The sequence below is a fragment of the Nomascus leucogenys genome, chromosome 10 (assembly GCF_006542625.1).
Source record: "Nomascus leucogenys isolate Asia chromosome 10, Asia_NLE_v1, whole genome shotgun sequence".
NCBI lineage: Eukaryota > Metazoa > Chordata > Mammalia > Primates > Hylobatidae > Nomascus > Nomascus leucogenys.
The window spans coordinates 55901075-55924039 of record NC_044390.1 but is presented as its reverse complement, the minus strand read 5'-3'; the positions used below and the strand labels follow the sequence as shown (position 1 = coordinate 55924039).

Here is a 22965-nt window from a genome sequence, read left to right as displayed (position 1 = left end):
TTAAGAGGTGACTAGGCTGGTCCAGACCGATGATAATGGGACCAGTGTGGACCACATGGGCCCATGGAAGTGGGCTGGCCACGGTGGGCACATGGAGGTGGTGAGGAGTTGCCCATCTGGATGGGTTGTGAAGATGAAGCCCCATGAATTTCTTGATGGGTTAGAAGTGAGTTTAGAGACAGGCTGGGCATGGTGGCTCATGCCTGTAATCCCAGCACTTTGGGAGGCCAAGGCAGGCAGATCACTTGAGATCTGGCGTTCAAGACCAGCCTGGCCAACATGGTGAAACCCTGTCTGTGCTAAAAATACAAAAATTAGCTGGGTGTGGTGGCACATGCCTGTAATCCCAGCTACTTGGGAGGCTGAGGCAGGAGAATCACTTCAACCCGGGAGGCGGAGGTTGCAGTGAGCTGAGATTATGGCACTGCACTCCAACCTGGGCAAGAGAGTGAGACTCCATCTCAAAAAAAATTCAATAAATAAACAAATAAGTCAGATGCAGTGGTGTGCACTTGTGGTCCCAGCTACTTTGGAGGCTGAGGTGGAAGAATTGCTTGAGCCGGGGACCGGCAAGATGGCGGCGCGGACAGGGTTCGGGGCCGTGGGCCGGCGCCTCTGGCAGGGATTGGGGAATTTTTCTGTAAACACTTCTAAGGGCAATACAGCCAAAAATGGTGGCTTTCTTCTTACCAATATGAAGTGGGTACAGTTTTCAAACCTACACGTTGATGTTCCAAAAGATTTGACCAAACCTGTGATAACAATCTCTGATGAACCAGACACATTATATAAGCGCCTGTCGGTTTTAGTGAAAGGTCACGATAAGGCTGTACTGGACAGTTATGAATATTTTGCTGTGCTTGCTGCTAAAGAACTTGGTATCTCTATTAAAGTACACGAACCTCCAAGGAAAACAGAGCGATTTATTCTTCTCAAATCAGTGCGTATTTACAAGAAGCACAGAGTTCAGTATGAAATGAGGACACTTTACAGATGTTTGGAGTTAGAACATCTAACTGGAAGCACAGCAGATGTCTACTTGGAATATCTTCAGTGAAACTTACCTGAAGGGGTTGCCGTGGAAGTAACAAAGACACAATTAGAACAGTTACCAGAACACATCAAGGAGCCAATCTGGGAAACACTATCAGAAGAAAATGAAGCAAGCAAGTCATAAAGCCTCAGGGAGGCCATTTTTGCCTGAATTTGAAATGAGGGTGGGCCAGATGAGTATGTTTAAGTGGAGAGTGCTTCCAGCTGAGATGATTTGAGTCCACCCTAACTGCTCCATTGAGTTCTCGTGCCCTCATCAGCTGAGAGCAGGGAATGGAACTTTAATGGAAGAACCACTTTTATCTATTCTTTTTATACATGTCATTGTTTCAGTTCTGATTTCAACAAACATGAGCAAACCACTTTGACTCAAAGCGGAAAGAGTGAAAATTCTATTTTGTTATGCTACTGGTGTTCAATTATTAGTTTGTATCATTTTTAATTTATGTCAGTTGATGCATCTGAAATTAAGTGCTTGAAGTGTTCAAAAAAAAAAAAAAAAAAAAAAGAATTGCTTGAGCCTAGGAGATTGAGGCTGCAGTGAGCTGTGATCATGCCGCTACACTCCAGCCTGGGCAACAGAGCGAGATACTGTCTCAAAAAAAAAAAAAAAAAAAACAAAAAAAAAAACCTTAACCATTTCCATTCATTCATGTATTCATTGAAAAAATATTTAAATATTTTTAATTAAAAATTATATTTTCAGCTGGGCACAGTGACCCACTCCTGTAATCCCAGCACTTTGGGAAGCCGAGGTAGGTGGATCACCTGAGATCAGGAGTTCAAGACCAGCATGGACAACATAGTGAAACCCCATCTCTACCAAAAATACAAAAATTAGCCAGGTGTGGTGGCACACGTCTGTAATCCCAGCTACTCGGGAGGCTGAGACAGGAGAATCACTTGACCCAGGAGGCGGAGTTTGTAGTGAGCTGAGATCGCACCATTGCACTCCAGCCTGGGCAACAAGAGTGAGACTCTGTCTCAAAAAAAAAAAAAAGAAAATTATTGTTTTAAAAACAGAAGTAGGTTCACAGAAAGAGCTGGTGGAGGAGCTGGCAGAGTCACACTGGGGGATAGGGGCAGGGCCAGCTCACCTGGAGTTCAGCGAGGACTCTGTGCATCTCAGGATTGCTGGGGGTGGGGACCCACAGTGCCTAGAGCTCTCAAACCAACAACCTGGCCCCTCTCCAATCTCATCTTGGAGGTGGCATCTGCCCCAACCGTCGGAACCCACCCCAGACAGAAGGAAGAAGAAAGGAGGACATCAATCCCAAATGTGGCTGAACATTAACTCTGCAACAGCTGAGGAGTTGTGACTGACTTTGCCGCAATATGCCCAGATTCCAGGCCTGACCCAAAAGGAGGTCAATTTACAGTAGTAGAATATTCTTTATTTGCCTACCTGGAGCCCACGAAAATTGCACCGTTTGAGAGCGTCCAGGCTGGTTGCTTGCTTAGTGAGAGAGTTACAGGGAACCAGTTGGTGCTGAGTTCAGGGACCAAGCCGATGCCACCTCCACAGTGCAAGGAAGAGGGGACCAGGTGACACTCCTGAGAGCTGTCTGGAGCTGGGAAGCCGAGGAATGCATGGGATTGGGGTCTGGAGTCTTTCCTTTTCCTCTTTCTTCTCATCAGGAAGACCCCCAAAGGCCCTTCTCCTCCCCTTTCAGCCCCACCCTAAATGACTCTGTGTGTGTGTGTGTGCGCGTGTGTGCACTCATGAGACTCTAGGGCACATGCGTGTCCACACTCCACATCTTCCCTGTCTGCTTGCACACCTGTTCACACCATGATGCTGTGTCTGCATGTGTGTGACTTTTCAGGGGTCTCCTTTTGGTTCCCCCAGATGCGCCTCCTTTCCTTTCTGGGAAAATCTCATATTCTCCTCCAGCCCATGCTTTGTAGTCGGCAAAAAACAGATTGAACACCTTTCTAGGAAACTCCATCCAAGTGTGTCACTGCTCAGCCTTTTCTGGGTTAGCGTCATCCCTCTACAGTTTCTCTCTCCGCACTTATTTGTAGATCTGAACCTTAAGGCCAGGGATGGGCCGGGGTGGCTCCTTCAACCGGGAAAAGCCTCTGAATTCACACTCACCATTGCCAAGGGAGGCTCCTGCAGTGCCCGCTGGCATCGCTCTGTTCACCACCTAAAAAGGGAGGGGCTGAGGACACAGCTCCTGTTATGCTTAGGGTCCCCAGAGCTGCCATCCCACAGGCTCCCTGAACACTAACAAGTCCCATGAGCTCAGGCAGGTGGCACCCTGAGGGGTTTTTCCCTCCAGGAAACTCAAGACCCCTGGGTCAGCTTCCTAAGCCCACAGACCCTGAATGCACAGAGTGGGAAAAGGACTAATTACCATTTCTTTTTGTGGATGGCAAGCAGAAATTCATTAATGAATGGCAGAGCATTCATTAATGCTCCTAGTACCCACCCGCGCTAGGCAAGACTGCTTCCTTAGGAAATGCACCCCCAGGCCCTGCCCTCAAGAGAGGGAGGAAAGAGTGGATCATTTGATGTTGTTCTACCAATGTTGCCCAGGTTGAACATCTCTTGGTGACCTCAGCCTTCTCCATCCCTCCTTCCCTAGACCATTAATTACCAAATCAGCATTCTTCCTCTCAAAATTCTCTCTATCCCCTCACCTCCACCCTAACTCAGGACTGCATTATTCTTACCTGTTTTAAGAACCTGCAGTGTCAACTCCCTCCAGTCTGACCTCCGCACTGACCCAAGGACAGAAAACTCAAGCTGTGCTCCTCCTCTATGCAAGCGCCTTCCATGGTTCCGCATTGCTCTCAAAGTGTAAAATTCCTCCATCTTCACATCCAAGACCGTTGTGATATGACCCCTGCCACCTCCTCTACTTCTAAATACAGCCATTGCTCCACTCATAACAACACTCACTCTTACTTTTCCTAAAAACACACCACCAGCATCACCTTCTCCAGGAAGCCTTCCATAAGAACCCCCAAGCTAGTCATATGCAGTATCTGGGCTACCAGAGGTCCTGGGTTTTCTCTTCATATTGTCTGTGTTAGCCTGTGAGCTGTCTTGGACCTGGCCTCATCTTAATTCCTTTCTCCAGAAGCATTAATCTTAGATGATAAAGCTGTTCCTTGCAATGCTCCTTTCTCTTTCCTTTCATGGTATATGCTTTTTCTCTAGCCACTCTTCCTTAGTCTCCTCCTCTTCTGACCCCTAATATGATAATTCCCCAGGGCTCAGTCCTAGACCTTCTTATCTCTCCCTAGCTGATGAATACAGAGTCATGATTCTGTGTACCCAATCTATGCCAAAAAGCCTGCATAGTTTGGGTTTCCCCCAGACACAGACTCTGAGACAAGGATTCTAGTGGAAGTAAGTTTATTTGGGAGGTGATCCCAGATCTGAAGAAGTGAAAGTAGGAACAGAAGGAAGTTTATAAAGCATGTCTTATCAAGTAAGTTATTCCTGTAAGCAACTGGGGTCAATCCCACTGGAGACCTCTGGGTGGCAGCATAGAACATTCACTGCAGAGGGGTAAGGGAGCTGAGGTATGTATACACCCACTCCAGTTGGTAATTGTTGAGGGTTGCTCCTGAGTGCATTAATTATTCAATGCTCCTGTCCTGCTGTACATGTGGATGGAGTAAGCTTTAATGTCCCGAGAAAGCCCTCAGACAAATAGATGCAAGCATCGAGTGTTGGAAATCAGGCCAATATGCAGTGAAGTGGTCAGAGAAAGTGGATGCAGGCAGGGGACTGACACCATCTGCTGCATGTGGTTTGTCCACTTCATTTCTGACCATTCTTTGTCACTCTTTTTCTGTACTTTTACTGTTCTGATATTGAAGCAGCTCATGGCTTCAACCTTGACTCTCTTCTCTCTGACTAGTACAATCATATGGTTTTAAATACCACTTCCTTACCAATATTCCCCAAATCTACATCTTAGATCAGCCATCCACTCTGAGCTCCAGATGCATAATCCAACAATCAGTCATCAACCAATGTGAGGTGGAATGTCAGAAAAAATGTCAGAGTAAGGACCTCCATAAATTATGTCCTCCATAAAGAATGAAAAAGCTAGAAAAAATTGTTAGACTAAATTTTTGGGAATTCTAGAATTTAACTAAAGGCTTGACGCAACTCAGAGAAAATGTATTCAAAAAATTACTGAATATCAGTGAGAACAGCATACTCATTGACATTTTAACATCTCTGGTCTTCTCCCCCACTCTCCAGCTCCATGGTCGTCTTGAAAAATACCAGCCCAAACTCTGGTGCAGCCTGGCATCCACCAGAGAAAGCAAAACAGAGCTAAAGCCCTTTCAAGCCTCATTCCCAAAGAATTGTCATTTTTTTTTAATTTTATTTATTTATTTATTTATTGAGATGGAGTCTGTCTCTCTGTCACCCAGGCTGGAGTGCAGTGGTGCAATCTCAGCTCACTGCAACCTCTGCCTCCCAGGTTCAAGCAATTCTCCTGCCTCAGCCTCCCAAGTAGCTGAGATTACAGGCATGCATCACCACGCCTGGCTAATTTTTGTATTTTTAGTAGAGACAGGGCTTTACCATGTTGGCCAAGCTGGTCTCAAACTCCTGACTTGAAATGATCTGCCCACCTCGGCCTCCCAAAGTGCTGGGATTACAGGTGTGAGCCACTGAGCCCGGCCAAGAATTGTCATTATTTACCAAGCTAATGGTTACCCGCAAGATCCCACTGGCAAAGCTCTCTGTATTTGACCTGGCTCGGAGATAAACCATGCAAAAAGCCTTCTCCCTGGGGGTCCTTTGTTGACAGCAGCTGCAGGAAGGTATTTTAGCTTTATGGATGCCTGAGGCAGTGAGTGACAGTTGAGACAAATAGACTAAACCAAAAGCTAGGGAATGAGCTGTCTATAGAGGCTTTGAAAAGCTCAGATAAGGCTGGGTGCAGTGGCTCATGCCTGTAATCCCAGCACACTGGGAGGCCAAGGCGGGTGGATCATAAGGTCAGGAGTTCAAGACCAGCCTGGCCAACATGGTGACCCTGTCTCTACTTAAAAATACAAAAATTAGGCCAGGCGCAGTGGCTCACGCCTGTAATCCCAGCACTTTGGAAGGCTGAGGCTGGTGGATCACCTGAGGTCGGGAGTTTGAGACCAGGCTGACCAACATGAAGAAACCCCATCTCTACTAAAAATACAAAAATTAGCCAGGCGTGGTGGCACATGCCTGTAATCCCAGCTACTCAGGAGGTTAAGGCAGGAGAATCGCTTGAACCCAGGAAGCGGAGGTTGTGGTGAGTCGAGATCGTGCCATTGCACTCCAGCCTGGGCAACAAGAGTGAAACTCCATCTCAAAAAAAAAAAAAAAAAAAGATGAGGCTGGGCACGGTGGCTCACGCCTGTAATCCCAGCACTTTGGGAGGCCGAGACGGGCAGATCACGAGGTCAGGAGATCTAGAACATCCTGGCTAACACGGTGAAACCCCGTCTCTACTAAAAATACAAAAAATTAGCCAGGCGCGGTGGTGGGCGCCTGTAGCAACTTGGGAGGCTGAGGCAGGAGAATGGCGTGAACCTGGGAGGCGGAGTTTGCAGTGAGCCAAGATCGCACCACTGCACTCCAGCCTGGGCGATACAGCAAGACTCTGTCTCAAAAAAAAAAAAGAAGAAGAAGAAAGATTGGTAGATGGATAGAGAGAAAGATAGATACATGATAGATGATAGAAAAATAGAAAGATTCATAGATATAGATAGACAACAGAGGACAGAGAAGCATAAGATGGATATAATGGATGAAAGATAAATGATAGATGATAGACATAGATAGATAATAGATAAATGATTGACATGCTAGACAGATGAGGCATGCGCAGAATGTAGGCAAGGAATGTTACTATACCTTGGGGCTCACAATGGTGGAGAGCCTTTATCGCTTCTAGGACAAAAGGGCCAAGCAGAGGAAACAATAACCCAGACCCACAGAGGGTAGGTAGCTGGAGAGAGAGCACTGCAGGTACCCTGCAGGCAGGTAGCCAGGGAGACAAATACATTCCACCCTCTAATTCCTCACCTGTGTCTCTCACTGGCCAAACCCAAGTGGAAGCCAGAGAGTAAGGAAACCCATTGATGCCATCTACCTGGGTCATTCTCCCAGAGCACAGAGAAGAGTCGATGAAGATGAGTGCAGATCTGAAGGCAAAAAGCAGACACTCAGCTGTTTTATCATTGTCCTCTCAGTCAAGAAACCAACTAGGATGTCAATTCTAAAGTCCCCAACCCTTCCCAACTTATGCATGCCAATGAAATCACATACATCTGAATCTTTGAATCTCATTAGTTAATTTTCCTCAATCACCAATGCAGGCTTCCTAGTCCTCAACCTAACATCCTTTCTGCAATCATTCCAGGGAGCTCCCAGTGTGGGTGAGTCTCACATGTGCTTACAAATAAGTCAGCTCCACCAGGTACGAAAGTGGGTTCCCCCTGTGGGGCACTCTTCTTCAATATTCTGTTGACATAAAGCCAAGGTTGCATGATAGAGTGGACAAAATGGGTAGGGAGAATGACTTTCTCCTCATTTGTACAGCACTTGGGGAGAAGAATACCCAAACTTGCTTAAGCCCCAGTAGATATTTTATTTTTTATTCCCAAGAATCTACTCATGCATAAAGCTAAGATGGACTTCTCTTGGGCCAATGATTCAAGTGCAAGGAATTTATTCACAAGATCATTCCAGAAAGCTCTAGTAGGAATGAGAAAGGGTAGGTTGCTGCTGTGGACAACTGGGGCTTAATCCCAAAGAGCATCCTTTGGGAGACTCTGTGGATCACATCCATGAATTCCCCCAGAGAGTGGCGAGGAAGCTGGCGTATTTATCCACCATCTCTCTTTCATACCTCATATGTTGAGAGTTGCTCCTGCCCCACGCAAGAGAAAGTTCCTAGGTGGGGAGTCTCAAGTATTCAGTCAGATGCTGTCAGCAAGCACTAGAATGGTAAGCTCCGAGGGGATACAGGGGTGCACCCCCCATACATCCCCCAACTAGCCTGAAATTCCATAAAAGCAGAGACTGGGCCTATATAATTCACCATTCTATTCTCAACAACTTGTCCGGAAGTTGGCACACAGTAGGTGCCCAATACAGGTTAGAGGGTAAGGGAATAAACATAAAATAAAGTTGAGACAAACATAAAAGAGACTGTTTCATCTTCAAAGATTTAGCTTAAAGGGGGTGGGAGAGGAGTAAACATTTATTAGAAGCTTCCACAGAATTCATGCTTCTGCACACCTGATTGCCCCTAAATTTAGCACACCAGTAATTCCAAAGAAGAGACTTTAAGACATGCTTTAAGACAACAACAGGTGTAATTCTGCCTCCCAGATGACAATTGGCAATGTCTGGAGACATGTTATATTGGTTGTCACAAGTGGGAAAGGGGGGCTGCTGGTAGCTAATGGGTAGGGACCAGAGATGCTATTAAATATCCTACAATGCACAGGACAGCTCCCCACAGCAAAGAATGATTTGGCCCCAAATGTCAATAATGCTGAAATTAAGAAACCTTAGGTTAGAGGGTGGATACGTGAACCAACTGGAGTCAATAGAAAAATCAACCACAAGGTCGAGTGTGGTCACTCATGCCTGTAATCCCAGCACTTTGGGAGGCCAAGGTGGATGGATCACCTGAGGTCAGGAGTTCGAGACCAGCCTGGCCAACATGGTGAAACCCTGTCTCTACTAAAAATACAAAAATGAGCCAGGCATGGAGGTGGACACCTGTAATCCCAGCTACTCAGGAGGCTGAGGCAGGAGAATTGCTTGAACCCAGAGGCAGGGGATGCAGTGAGCTGAGATTGTGCCATTGCACTCCAGCCTGGGTGACAAGAACAAGACTCTATCTTAAAAAAAAAAAAAAAAAAAAAAGGAAGAAAGTAAAGAAAAGAAAAATCAATCACAATACTAGAAGTTTCTCTCTTCCCTGGAAAGAGCAATATGGCACCTATTTTGATAACACAGAGAGAAGGCTGGAGCTGCATGATGTAGGGAAGAAAGGTTGTACTGGGTGCCATGTGGAGCATGTAGATGAAACTGATGCCCAGAGAAAGCTGTAGAGATGAAGAGAAACTGGGCCATTGTTGACCACATTTGAGCCACTAGATCAATTCTCCCCTGAAGTTGGTCCTTTTAATTTATATGAGCTAATAAACCCCTTTCTTGTTTAAGCCAGTAGACTTTTGTGTCATTTGCAACCAGGAGCACTCCAACTTACAGAATCAACGAATCTGTCAAATCCTATCCTTCTTTCCTGAAGACACCAGTGTAAACAAAACCTTCTCTTGGAGCACGATTGGTTGTGAGAAACAGAAACCCACCGAAGCTGGCACAAGTAAAGAAGTATTTATTACATGGGTCCAAGGTTATCTCCAAAACCCAAAGGAGCATGAAGTAAAAGTGAAATTCATGCAGAACCATGATCAGACACTTAGAAAGCAATTAATAAATATCTGTTGATCTCAATGGAATGAACACTCAATTAACTGGAACTGATACAGCATTGGCAGCTGAGATAACCCCCCAGCCCTCAAGGGGCCATTTGAGCTCTCATTTCTGATTCTCCCTGAATATTAGCTTCATTCTTCTGCCCTGTTTGCTCATCTCTTTGCCCACCACCTCGAATTTGGCCACTGATATTTCTAAATCTGATTGTGACCTTAAGATCTCCACCAACTGACAACTTTCTTAGCCACTCCATTAAAGAAAGTTCTCGAGCAAAAGAATCTGATTGGCTCAGCTTAAGTCAGGTGACAACCACTAATCCAATTGGTAGTCATCTGCCAAAAGAGGAAGCATAAGTAGACTGGCAAGTCAAATGTATTTACCCCAAGAAGGGAGCTCAAGGTAGCCCTGGGTGGGGGAGATAGAAGTCCCGCTGCCACCAATCCCCACCTTACCTAGACAGAGACCAACAACACTGAGTGTTAACTATTCCTTTATTAGGTGGTGAGGGGAGTGGGGGGCTGTACAATGCAGGGCTTGGGAATTCAGCTACACAGGGATTTTGACCAGAAGCCATATTACAAAAATAGCCTAAAAATACCTCTATTCTGCCATGAGGCTGGGCCAGAGGATTACCAGGAAGAGGAAGTACCACTCAGGCAGCTCCTCTTCTTGTAGTCCCGCATTTACAGGGACACAAAGGAATGCATACATCTCCCCTGGTTCCCATTTCCCACCAGCAGCCCCCTAGTTCCCAAAGGGAGGTGGCCAAGGGTGGGGCTAGGGCAGAGGGAGTTGGCAGTGGGCCCTTCCCCAGCAAGGCTATGGAACACGTCCCATCTGGAATGCAGTGAAGTGAGGGAGGTGGGGTGGGGAGGAGGCTCCCAACACTCCCCTGACCCCTGGCCCAAGTGGGTGCGCCCAAGGGTGCCTACTTGGTACATACCTGGGTCGTGTACTCGGTACACGGGATCCCAGTCATGCCTGTGTACTAGGTACACAGAATCCAGCTTGGCCGAATGGGCCCACAGACTCAGCCCCACGGGGGCACTGGGGGGTTCACAGGGGGAGGGAGCATCTCCATATATATATTTTGTAAAAAATAATAATAATAAGTTTGTTTAAATGAATTTGTTTCTATACAAAATGTAAAAAAAAAAGAAAAAGAAAAATAATAATAATTCATTCATGTCAGAGTGTAAGGAAATGAGAGGCCAGAAGGAGAGAGAAAGGAATGAGGGAAGAGAGAAGTGGGGAAGAAGGAGGTCCCAGACTCTTCACAAGACTGAGAGGGTGGGTGGTAGCCCCCACCCATTATAAATAAAGGAAGACTGAAGCCCTGGGCCGATGACCTATCTCGGTCACACTGCAAGGCAAGGATGCAGGAGGGTTGGTGGAAAGAGAAGAGGATGAAAAAGACTAAAAGGAAGGAAGAGACAGAGAAAGAAAGGAGGCAGGACGGGGGTCTCTTTAGCCCCCCAAGATCTAAGAACTGACGAGCATCTCAGGCCAACACTTGCCTCTTGGGGGTAACTTCCGGCTGGGGCCCCAGCTGGGTCTGGGCCTGAGCAAGGGAGCTGGGGACAGACAAGGGAAGTGGCTGGGCAGGCAGTGCCCCAGTGGTGGTGGCCATGGCCCCGGTGGCAGTGGCCGGGCTGGGTGTGGATTCAGACCAGTCTGAGAGGGAGGGAGGCGAGGGGCTGGCCCAGTGCTCAGGGGATTCGGGGGATGGGGTCAGGTAAGGGTGCTCACTGGGAACCCGCAGGAAGCGGGCCTTTGGGGGGCTGCTGTGTGCCCCAGCTGCCGGGTACTCCTCGCCATGTCCTGGGACTGCCAGGTAAGGCGGGGGCCGCTCCTGCGGGGAGACGGGGGTCCCTGGGTTGAGCAGCTGGGGTCCCGGCGCCAGTGGCAGCAGGAACGAGGGGCCTGGAGGGGCAGGTGGGGGCAGCCGGGCCCAATCGAGGGGGACAGCTACAGGGTTCAGCAGGCCCAGGCTGAGTACACATCCTCCAGGGGGCTGGCGCCCTAGACCCGTCCGGCCTGGGCCACCAAGCTGTGCCAGAGACACTGCAGTGGCAGTGGCAGCTGCATAGGGCCCCTCAAGGGGGAAGCCACCAGGGGAAGCAGGGGGCCCACCGAAAGGCCGTGGGGAGTCCAGTGAGTCCACGGGCGACAGCGTGACCGAGCTGTCAGCCAGGGGGCCCGGGCAGGCCAGCGTCAGCTTCTTGCCCCGCCCCCGGGGCCCCTGTGGCCCCAGCCCCGCCTTCCCGGGGGGCCTCCTGCTCTTCTTGGACCCTGACTGTGCCGCTTTGAGGCCGGGGAGGAAGGCCCCTGGAGGACAGAGCAGAGGCCCCAGGCCGTGGGGACCGGCCGGGCTGCGGGGCCCACTGGGTTGATCCAGCAAGCGCACGATGTCCTGGTGCAGTCTCTCCTGGGCTATGTCCCGCGGCAGCCTGTCCAGGTGGTCGGTGATCTCACGGTTGGCAAAGTGGTCCAACAGCAGCTTGGCAGCCTCATAGCTGCCCTCGCGGGCGGCCAGGAAAAGGGGGGTCTCCTCCTGGGGGTCCAGAACCCACAGAGGTCAGCGAAATCCCCAGCTAACAGTAGCAAAGTCTTCCAGCCTCTTGGGGCAGCCCAAGAGCTATGAGTTTGTACACTGGAGCTTGACAGACCTGGGTTAAATCCCGGCTGCGCTGGGGGAGCCTGGACAAGTTCTTTCCTCTAAACCACATTCATCCATCACCTACTAAGTGCCAGAGGTCACGGCCAGGACTAGGGTGAGTTAAGCGAGGTACTCACCTTAGGCATAACTTTTTTTTCTTGTCTTTTTTTTTTTTTTTTTTGACAGAGTCTCGCTGTGTCGCCCAGGCTGGAGTGCAGTGGCGCCATCTCGGTTCACTGCAACCTCAGCCTTCCGGGTTCAAGCGATTCTCCTGCCTCAGCCTCCTGAGCAGCTAGGATTACAGGTGTGCACCACTACGCCCAGCTAATTTTTGTATTTTTAATAGAGACAGGGTTTTACTATGTTGGCCAGGCTGGTCTCGAACTCCTGACCTCAAGTAATCCACCCATCTCGACCTCCCAAAGTGCTGGGATTATAGGCGTGAACCACCACACCCAGCCATTAGGCACAAAATTTAAGGGGCCCCCAAAAACTTTAGTCACCAAAGTAAATTATATTTTAATGCAATGTTTGGGGTTTTGTTTTGTTTTGTTTTTTGAGACAGAATCTCACTCTGTTGCCCAGGCTGGAGTGCAATGGCGTTATGCCACTGCTGACCCCCAGTGGACCAAGGGCTGGGGCTCACCTTGCTATCCTGCATGTCCTTATTGGCTCCATTTTTGAGCAGGGCCAAAGTGGCTTCCACGTTGTTCACAGCCGCAGCCCAGTGTAAGGCTGATTTCCCTGGAGGGTGAAGGGGAGAGAGGTCAGGACCAGGCTCCTGTCCCGGGGCCCCCATGTCAGGGAGGCAAAAATTGTCTAGAATGTGGCCTAGGGGTAGAAGAGGCAGGCCTGCCAAGAATATCCAAGTACTTGTGTCTGGATCCATGTGTGTGCAAATCTGCAAAATGACTCTTTCTGTGCAATGGGGAAGCACTCTGTGTCTGTGTGTGTGTGTGTGTGCATGTGCATGACTGTCTAGACACAGGGGGTGCTGTGTGGACCTCCTTCAGTTGAACCTAGGGTTGTGACATCCAATACAGTAGTCAGTCACATGTGGTTTTTAATTTATCCATTTATTTATTTTTGAGGTAGTGTCTTGTTCTGTCACCCAGGCTGGAGTCTATTGGCACAATCTCAGTTCACTGCAACCTCTACCTCCTGGGCTCAAGTGATTTTCCTGCCTCAGCCTCCCTAGTAGCTGGGACTACAGGCATGTACCACCATGCCCAGCTGATTTTTTATATTTTTGATAGAGATAGAGTTCCACTATGTTGCCCAAACTGGTCTCAAACTCCTAAGCTCAAGTGATCCACCAGCCTTGGCCTCCCAAAGTGTTAGGATTACAGGCGTGATCCACCATGCCCAACCTACATGTGGTTCTTTAGACTTAAATTTAATAAAATAGGTGCCAGGACCATTCAATGGGGAAAGAATGGTCTTCTCAACTAATGGTGCTGGAACAACTGAATATTCACATTCAAAGAATGAAGTTGAACCCCTACCTCACACTTTATACAAAAATTAACTCAAAATGGATCAGAAACCTAAATATAAGAGCTCCAACTATAGAACTAAACATCTAGAAGAAAACATAAGAGTAAATCTTCATGACCTTGAATTAGGCCAAGATTCTTAGATGTGACACCAAAACCACAAATAACAATAACAACTACGAAACAGATAAATTAGACATGATCAAAATGGAAACTTTTGGCCAGGCACAGTGGCTCATGCCTATAATCTCAACACTTTGGGAGGCCAAGGTGGGAGTATTGCTTAAGGCCAGGAGTTTGAGATTAGCCTGGGCAACAAAGTGAGACCCCATCTCCGCAAAAAAAAATTTTTTTTGCAGTGTGCTGGCACACACCTGTAATACCAGCTACTCAGGAGGGTGGGATGGGAGGATCACTTGAGCCTGGGAGTTTGAGGCTGCAGTGAGCCGTAATCATGCCACTGCACTCCAGCCTGAGCGACAAGAGTGATACCCTATCTCTAAAAATTAAAGAAAAAAAAAAGTGGTCCATCGATACAATCGAGTATTATTCAGCTGAAATATGCTACAACATGGGTGAACCTTGAGAACATAATGCTAACTGAAAAAAAGGCAGACAAAAAAGACCACGTATCATATGATTACATTTATATGAAATGTCCAGAACAGGCAAATCCATGGAGGAGACAAAAAGCAAATCAGTGGTTGCACAGGGCTGGACAGATGAGGGGCTTGGCAGATGACGGCCAAGTGGTGAGAATTTCTTTTTCAGTTGATGAAATGTTCTAAAATTGATTGTGGTAATAGTTGTATGACTCTGATTATACTAAGAGCCATTGAATTGTACACTTTAAATGGGTGAATTGTATGGCATGTGAATTATATCTCAATAAAGCAGTTTTTTATTTTGGGGGGTTTTTTTTAAAGAAAAGAAAGGCTGGGCTCAGTGGCTCATGCCTATAACCCCAGCACTTTGGGAGGCCAAGGCAGGTGGATCACCTGAGGTCAGGAGTTCGAGGCCAGCCTGGCCAACACTGTGAAACCCCGTCTCTACTAAAAATACAAAAAAATAGCCAGGCATGGTGGCGGGCACCTCTAGTCCCAGACACTCAGGAGGCTGAGACAGGAGAATCACTGGAACCCGGGTAGTGGAGGTTGCAGTGAGCCAAGATCACACCATTGCACTCCAGCCTGGGTGACAAGAGTGAGACTCTCTCTCAAAAAAAAAAAAAAAAAAAAAGGCAACATAAGGAGAAAAAAAATTAAATGAACTAAAACATTTACTTCTTCGTTTGCCCCAGTCACATTTCAAGTCACCACATGTGGCCAGTGGCTACCATATTGGACAGTGCAGAGAATAATTCCATCATCACAGAAAGTCCTGTTGGCCAGCCCTGCCCTAGAACTGTGGTTCTCAACCAGGAGAAACTCCCTGCCCCCAGCCCCCAGGGCATTTGGCAATGTCTGGAGACTTTTTTTTTTTTGAGATGGAGTCTGTCACCAAGGCTGAGTGCAGGGGCACAATCACAGCTCACAGCCTCAACCTCCTGGGCTCAAACGACCCTCCCACCTCAGTTTCTCAAGTAGCTAGGGCCACAGGTATGCACCACCACATGTGGCTAATCTTTCAAAAAACTTTTTCAGAACCCACTATGTTGCCCAGTCTGATCTCAAACTCCTGGCCTCAAGTCATCCTCCTGCCTTGGCCTCCCAAAGTGTTGAGATCACAGGCATGAGCCACCACACATGGCCTGATGTGCACGTTTATTATAATAACTTCCAGCAGGTGGAAGTAGAGTGTGTCCGTCTAACAAAGCAGGTGGAAATGAAGTATCTAGGGGAAAGGCACCTTTTTCTAAATCCCTGAGGCACCCTAAGGACTAGTGGTGACACTGCATGACCCTGCAAGGCTTCATGAAGCCTGGTTATATGTGCATGAGCTTCAGTGATTGGGTCTCAACATGGGTATGAATTTGCACCAACATGACCCTCAGGGCCCAGGTGACACTAACCCAACCTAGACTTGATTCCTCTGCCAACCTACCAAGCTCATCCACAGCATTGACATCAGCATGGCTGGCAATGAGCTCTTCCACCATGCCCTCTACTGCCAGGCGGGCCGCCAGGATCAGTGCCGTTGAGCCATCTGCCATGCGGGCATCCAAGTCTGTAGAGCGGTTTCGGATGAGAATCTAGGACAGAGAGTGGATGCAGCAGGAGGAGTCACGGCAGGAACAGAGGAATCAGGAGCACCCCTAAGTCCCATGAAGTCCCCAACCCCCACACCCCAACCCCTGAAATTGGTGAGGTTCAGGGAGCAGCTGCTTGACAGATACTGTATTCCCATATATCACCATTTTCCAAATGAGAAAAAATGAGTCTGAAAGGCAGAACTGGGGCTCAAACCCAGGTAAGTCTAATGCCCGCCCCAGCTCTGAAGTCCAAAGTGTGTGCCTATCTCACCTGGAAGACACCCTGGGCATCAGCTGTGACAGCTGTGTGCAGGGGAGTGCGGCCTGAGTGGTCCTGGGCATTGGTGTCTGCCCCAGCATCCAGCAGCCGCTTGGCTGCATCAGCACGGGCATAACGGGCAGCCAGGTGCAAAGCAGTCTCGCCAGTACGGTCAGTCCGTGCCCCAAGCTGAGCCCCCTGGCAGATCAGGTCGGAGATGATGCTAGCTGATGTGTCATCTGCCTCATCCTCTTCAGTTGGCATTGGCTCCAGAGCCCCCCCACAGAAGGAAGCCAGCATTAGCGGGGTGAAGCCATCTGTGGGGACAGGAGTGTGTCAGCAGGCAGGTAAACACAGGATCCAAATATGCCACTTTTAGTTAAATGAGTTGATAAATCCCTTGTTTTACTTAAGCTAGTTTGAGTTGGACCTTTGTCACTTCCAACCAAGAGTGTTGCTGAACACACACCCTTCATAGAAGCTTAGAGATTCCTCCAGTTCTCCCCAAAACACGGACTCAGAAATAACCTCTAGGATGGGTGAGGGGCATCCCTTTGGGAGGGGCACTGTCACTGACCTGGGCCACGCACATTGACATCCATGCCATCAGCATCTGTGTCGCCCTGTGGTGGTGTCAGTGCCATGGCTGGTGCCACGCGGATGTCAGCAGCAACTAGATGGTGTTGAGTCCACTGACGGCAATCCACAGCCTCCTCAGCCCCCATGCCCGGCTCCTCTACCTGGAGGGGCAGGCACCCGGGATCTCAGATCTCACCCTTTGGCGCTGGGGAGAGCCACTGCCAGGGATGGGGCTGGGCATTCCTACCGGTTTCTCTTTAGGAGATACACACAGAGCCCTGGGAAATCATTTACCATCTGCTTGGTTTTTTGTTTGTTTGTTTTTGAGATAGAGTCTCACTCTGTCGCCCAGGCTGGAGTGCAGTGGCATGATCTCAGCTCACTGCAACCTCCGCCTCCCGGGTTCAAGTGATTCTCCTGCCTCAGCCTCTGGAGTAGCTGGGATTACAGGCACACGCCACCGTGTCCAGCTAATTGTATTTTTAGTAGAGAAGGGGTTTCACCATGTTGACCAGGCTAGTCTCAAACTCCTGACCTCAGGTGATCCGCCCCTCTCAGCCTCCCAAAGTGCTGGGATTAACAGGAAATCAATGTGTGCCACAGCCCAAGGAGTAACAAAAGGAAGACACAAGATTTCTTTTATTTTTTGTCTTTTTAAGTAATAAATGGCTTTAATTATTTATGTATATATTTTTTAGAGACTGAGTCTCACTGTTTCACTCAGGCTGGAGTGCAGTGGTGCAATCATACCTCACTGCAGCCTCAACCTCCCGGGCTCAAATGATCCTCCCACCTCAGCAGCCCTAGTAGCTGGGACTATAAGCACACAGTATAAGCAGCTTGGGATAGCATCTGATCCAGGTTCAAGTTCCAACCCCGCCCCTTAGTAGCTGGAAGGCTCTGGGCAAATCACATTGAAGCTCTGAGCTTCTCATTGGCAAAATCAGGATGACGCAGCCATTCCACCATGCTAAGATACCACCACAATTACATTGGGCCACCCTTTTAATACCTCTAATACCTACTTTGGGATGGGAAAGCAGAAAGAAAAGTCTGGGTTGAGCAGATTTTTTTATCTGTCCACTGTAATAGATGCCTCCATTTCACAACATTAAAATATGGACAGAGGAAGGGAGTTTGTAAATTGAAGTATATGTCAATAGCTACTTTACAGGGTCCTCAAAGAGATGAAATAAGATGTTTTATGTGCATTACAGACATTCAGTGGGTGCCTCAGTAATGCTAGCAGGAGTCTGTATGGACTCAATTATGCCCCCTCTAAAAATCATACACTGGCTGGGCGTAGTGGCTCACGTCTGTAATCCCAGCACTTTGGGAGGCCGAGGCGGGCAGATCACTTGAGGTCTGCAGTTTGAGACCAGCCTGGCTAACATGGTGAAACCCCATCTCTACTAAAAATACAAAAATTAGCCAGGCATGGTAGCACATGCCTATAATCCCAGCTACTCGGGAGGCTGAGGCAGGAGAATCACTTGAACCTGGGAGGTGGAGGTGCAATGAGCCAAGATCACGCCACTGCACTCCAGCTTGGGCAACAGAGTGAGACCTGGTCTCAAAAAAATAAATAAACAAACAAATAGAAATCAGACACTAAAACCCTAAATCATATATAAAACTTCCATGTGCCTGCATTTGAAGATAGGACTTTTTTTTAGACAAGGTCTTGCTCTGTTACCCAGGCTGGAGTGAAGTGATATAATCATAGCTCACTGCAGCCTCCAACTCCTGGACTCAAGTGATCCTCCTGTCTCAGCCTCCCAAGTAGCTGAAATCACAGGTGCAAACCACCAAGCCTGGTGAGATAGGGCCTTTAAGGAGGTAATTAAGGTTATACGAGGTTATAAATGTGGGACCATAATCCAACGGGACTGGTATCCTTACAAGAAGAGAATGGGACGCCAAATCTCTCTCTCTCTATCTCTCTCTCTCTCTCTCTCTCTCTCCCCTTTGTGTACACAGAGGAAAGGCCATGTGAGGCTTCAGTGAGAAGGCGGCCATCTGCAAGCCGGGAAGAGAGCCCTTACCAGGAACCAGCCCTGATGGCACCTAGGGCTTGGACTTCCAACCTCCAGAACCGTGAAAAAATTAATTTCTGTTGTTTAGGTCACCCATGCTGCGGGACTTTTTTTTTTTTTTTTTTTTTGAGACGGAGTTTCGCTCTTGTTGCCCAGTCTGGAGTGCCGGGTTCAAGGGATTCTCCTGCCTCAGCCTCCCGAGTAGCTGGGATTACAGGCGCCTGCCACCATGCCCAGCTAATCTTTTGTATTTTTAGTAAGGACAGGGTTTCACCATGTTGGTCAGGCTGGTCTCGAACTCCTGACCTCAGGTGATCCACCTCTGTGGGATTTTTTAATGGCAGCCAAAGCTGACTCATACTGAACCCAGGGGCATGACTCCATGAGCTCAGAACCGGCTCAGAGCACTTTCAGGCTAAGCCCATGCTGGACAAAATAGGAACTGACAGAGATAAGGCAGACTCGCTCTCTGGGCTGGGGGGACACCTCCAGGAAGAGTGCAGGCTGGCCAGGAAGCAGGATCCTGGCTAGGGAGGGGCAGGATGGAGGGGAGGATTTTCCACCTGCCCAGAGGGACCCTTGGGGCCCCAATGGCAAATCTTCCTCCCTCTGAGGTCACAGAACCACACTGAGAAGAAAGGGTTGCAAAGCTGGGACTATTCTCTGGAGCTAGGGAGGTGGGGACAGCGGTGCCATCCCCTGATTACACCCATCATCCATTGGGGACCTCACCCAGTACCCTGAGGGGAGGGGTCAGAGGAGGGGGCACAGGTCAGAGGAGGGGGCAGTACCTTCAGCCGCTTGGCCTCTGGGCACTCTGTGTCCATCCAGTCGGTGGCCACCTCCCCCATCAGGCTCTCACCCTTGGCCATGTTCCTGGCGGACAACGGGAAGAGGGGATGTGAGAGGGGACACTAGAGGTGTCCAGCTGGGAAGGAGGATTTGGGGTGGGGTCAGAGGTCTGAGTCAGGTCAAGGCGGGGCCAGGGTTCACAAGGTCCCCGTAGTCAGGGACAGGGAGCGAGCAGGGTTCTCACTTCATGCCCAGCGCGTCTTGGCCCACGGGTTCCCGCCGGCCCTTGTGACCAGAGGCCACGTCCTTGTGCAGTGAGAAGCCCTCGGGGAACCAGAGGGTGCTGTGCTCGCGCTTGCGCCGGGCCACCATGACGCCCAGGACGAGGATGACCAACAGCAAGACAGCGCCCACCACTAGCAGCGGCAGCAGCGGGACGCTAGGTTCTGGAGGCTCCAGCGGCTCCCCTAAGAGCAGCAAGCAGAGGGCGGGGCTTCAGTCGAGGGCGGGGCTTTGGCCTCGGTGAGGGGTTTCGGCTGCCCCCAGCTCTGCCCCCGCCACCCCCTCCCCAAGGCCGGGCCGCACCCCGCACGTCCCGCAGTGGGTACGGGAAGTCCAGGCGCTCCACCGCTGACAGCGCCCCCAGGTAGTCAGCGGCGCTCTGGGCATCTGGGAAGCAGTGATCATTCTCAGGTGACTGCAGGCAGAGCCGGTTGTCAATCTCCAACATCACTACGGAGCTGCAGGGACAGCCGGGAGGGACCAGAGGGCTCAAGAATTGCCCGATGCACCCCCTGGCACCAAGCCCCACCTTCCCTCCCCAGCGCCTGGCTCTGAAACGCCATCTCCACCCACAGGTCTCCATGGCCCACCTGCATCCACCTGGCATCCAACCCTACTGCACCTCTAAAACGTGTCTTGCTGTGGTCAGCAGTCCCCCCCAGAGCCGTGAATCCAATGGATATTGTTTTCTGGTCTTGCACCCAGGCTGGAGTGCAGCGGCGCGATCTCGGCTCACTGCAACTTCCCCTCCTGGGTTCAAGCGATTCTCCTGCCTCAGCCTCCCAAGTAGCTGGGATTACAGGCGTGTGCCACCACGCCCAGCTAATTTTTTTGTATTTTTAGTAGAGACGGGGTTTCACCATGTTGGCCAGGCTGGTCTTGAACTCCTGACCTCAAGTGATCCTCCTGCCTTGGCCTCCCAAAGTGCTGGGATTACAGGCGTGAGCCGCCGCTGCTCCTGGCCTGTTGTTTTTTGTTTGTTTGTTTGTTCTGTTTTGTTTTGTTTTTTGAGACAGTCTCAGTCACCCAGGCTGGAGCACAGTGGCGAAATCACAGCTCACTGTAGCCTTGACCTCCTGGCCTCAAGCCTCAATCTTTCCACCTCATTCTCCCAAAGAGCTGGGACCACAGGCATATGCCACCACAACTGGCTAATTTTTTGGGGGGGTTGGGGGTGGAGGGATAGAGACTAGGTCTCACTATGTTGCCCAGGCTAGTCTTGAACTCCTGGGCTCAAGCAATCCTCCCACCTCAGCCTCCCAGTGTGCTGGGTTTACAGGCCTGGGCCACTACGCCCAGCCAATGGACATTGTTTGTTTTTTGTTTTTTGTTTTTGAGATGAAGTCTTGCTCTTTCGACAGGCTGGAGTGCAGTGGTGCGATCTCAGCTCACTGCAGCCTCCGACTCCCTGGTTCAAGTGATTCTCTGCCTCAGCCTCCCGAGTAGCTGGGATTACAGGCACGCGCTACCACGCCCAAGTAATTTTTGTATTTTTAGTAGAGACGGGGTTTCACCGTGTTGGCCAGGACATTGTGTTTGTTTGTTTGTTTTGAGACAGAGTTTCACTCTTGTTGCCCAGGCTGGAGTGCAATGGTGCTATCTCAGCTCACCACAACCTCCACCTCCAGGGTTCAGACAATTCTCTTGCCTCAGCCTCCTGAGTAGCTGGGATTACAGGCATGTGCCACCACGCCCTGGTAATTTTGTATTTTTAGTATACCAGGGTTTCTCCATGTTGGTCAGGCTGGTCTCGAACTCCAGACCTCAGGTGATCCACCCGCCTCAACCTCCCAAAGTGCTGGGATCACAGTTGTGAGCTATCACACCCGGCCTCTTTCTCTTTTTTGAGCTAATTCCATTCATCCAATCCTTATGTCTCCGTGTCCCCAGATTAATTCCTCTGTTCCCTTCTCTCCCCACTCCTTTGAGTCCCTCTCATGGCTTCAATGATCATCAACACTTTTATGTCTTTCTTGTTTGTGTCTCTGGCCCCCAGGTACCTCCTTGGAGGTCTTCCCAGTACTCCCAGGTCCCTCAGACTCTGCAAGCTCCAAAATGACCTGTTTTTCACTTTGTGGCCCTATCATTCAGTTAGCTTAGCCAGGGGCTGGTACATCAACCACTCTCCTTCATCCCTCTACCCCTCCCCTTCCACCACCCGCATCCCAATATCTGTAAAACCCAATCCTCCTCTCTGTATCAGAGGCCCACCCCTCTCAGGTCTCTGCCGTCTCCTCAACAACAGCTACACCTCCCTTCTGGTACCTCTACCAGGCCACTAGCAGGATACTTCTATATTTTTTCTTTTTCTTTTTTTTTTTTTTTTTGAGACAGAGTCTCGCTCTGTTGCCCCGGCTGGAGTGCAGTGGCACAATCTTGGCTCACTGCAACCTTGGCTTCCTGAGTTCAAGTGATTCTCATGCCTCAGCCTCCTGAGTAGCTAGGACTAAAGGCATGCACCACCACACCTGGCTAATTTTTTGTATTTTTAGTAGAGACAGGGTTTTGCCATGTTGCCCAGGCTGGTCTCAAAGTCCTAACGTCAAATGATCTGCCTTCCAAAGTGCTGGGATTACAGGCGTGAGCCACTGCACCCCGCCTATTTCTTTTTTCTTCTTCTCCTCCCCCTCCCCCCCCTTCTTTTCCTTCTCCTTCTTCTTCTTTTTTTTTTTTTAAAGAGATCGGAGGCCAGGCACAGTGGCTCACACCTGTAATCCCAGCACTTTGGGAGGCCGAGGCAGGTGGATCACAAGGTCAGGAGATCGAGACCATCCTGGCTAACACAGTGAAACCCCGTCTCTACTAAAAATACAAAAAATTAGCCGGGCGTGGTGGTGGCCGCCTGTAGTCCCAGCTACTTGGGAGGCTGAGGCAGGAGAATGGCATGAACCTGGGAGGCGGAGCTTGCAGAAAGCTGAGATCGCGCCTCTGCACTCTAGCCTGGGCGACAGAGCAAGACTCTGTCTCAAAAAAAAAAGAGAGATGGGAGTCTTGCTATGTTGCCCAGGCTAGATTTGAATTCCTGGGCTCAAGTGATCCTCCAAGTAGCTGGGACTACAAGAATACACCATTGTGCCCGGCTTTATCTTCTATGTCTTTAAGAAGAAAATTAGCCCGGCGTGGTGGTGGATGCCCGTAATCCCAG

The 22965-nt window shown here is 49.5% G+C and overlaps 1 protein-coding gene and 1 pseudogene across 1 annotated transcript in view; one reads left to right on the top strand and one right to left on the bottom strand.

Annotated features, from left to right (window-relative positions):
* Positions 1–574: 574 nt before the first annotated feature.
* LOC115837068 lies at positions 575–1354 on the top strand (annotated as a pseudogene).
* Positions 1355–9999: 8645 nt separating this feature from the next.
* NOTCH3 (notch receptor 3) overlaps positions 10000–22965 on the bottom strand; it is a 40617-nt gene continuing 27651 nt past the window's right edge. Inside the window, exons 26-33 of the mRNA XM_030820578.1 lie at positions 20124–20278; positions 19783–20005; positions 19538–19622; positions 16709–16871; positions 16144–16448; positions 15725–15872; positions 12832–12929; positions 10000–12080 (exon numbers count right to left, since the gene is read on the bottom strand). Coding sequence (XP_030676438.1) covers positions 11028–12080; positions 12832–12929; positions 15725–15872; positions 16144–16448; positions 16709–16871; positions 19538–19622; positions 19783–20005; positions 20124–20278 — 2230 coding nt within the window. The 3' untranslated portion in view covers positions 10000–11027. The remainder of the gene's footprint in view (positions 12081–12831; positions 12930–15724; positions 15873–16143; positions 16449–16708; positions 16872–19537; positions 19623–19782; positions 20006–20123; positions 20279–22965) is intronic.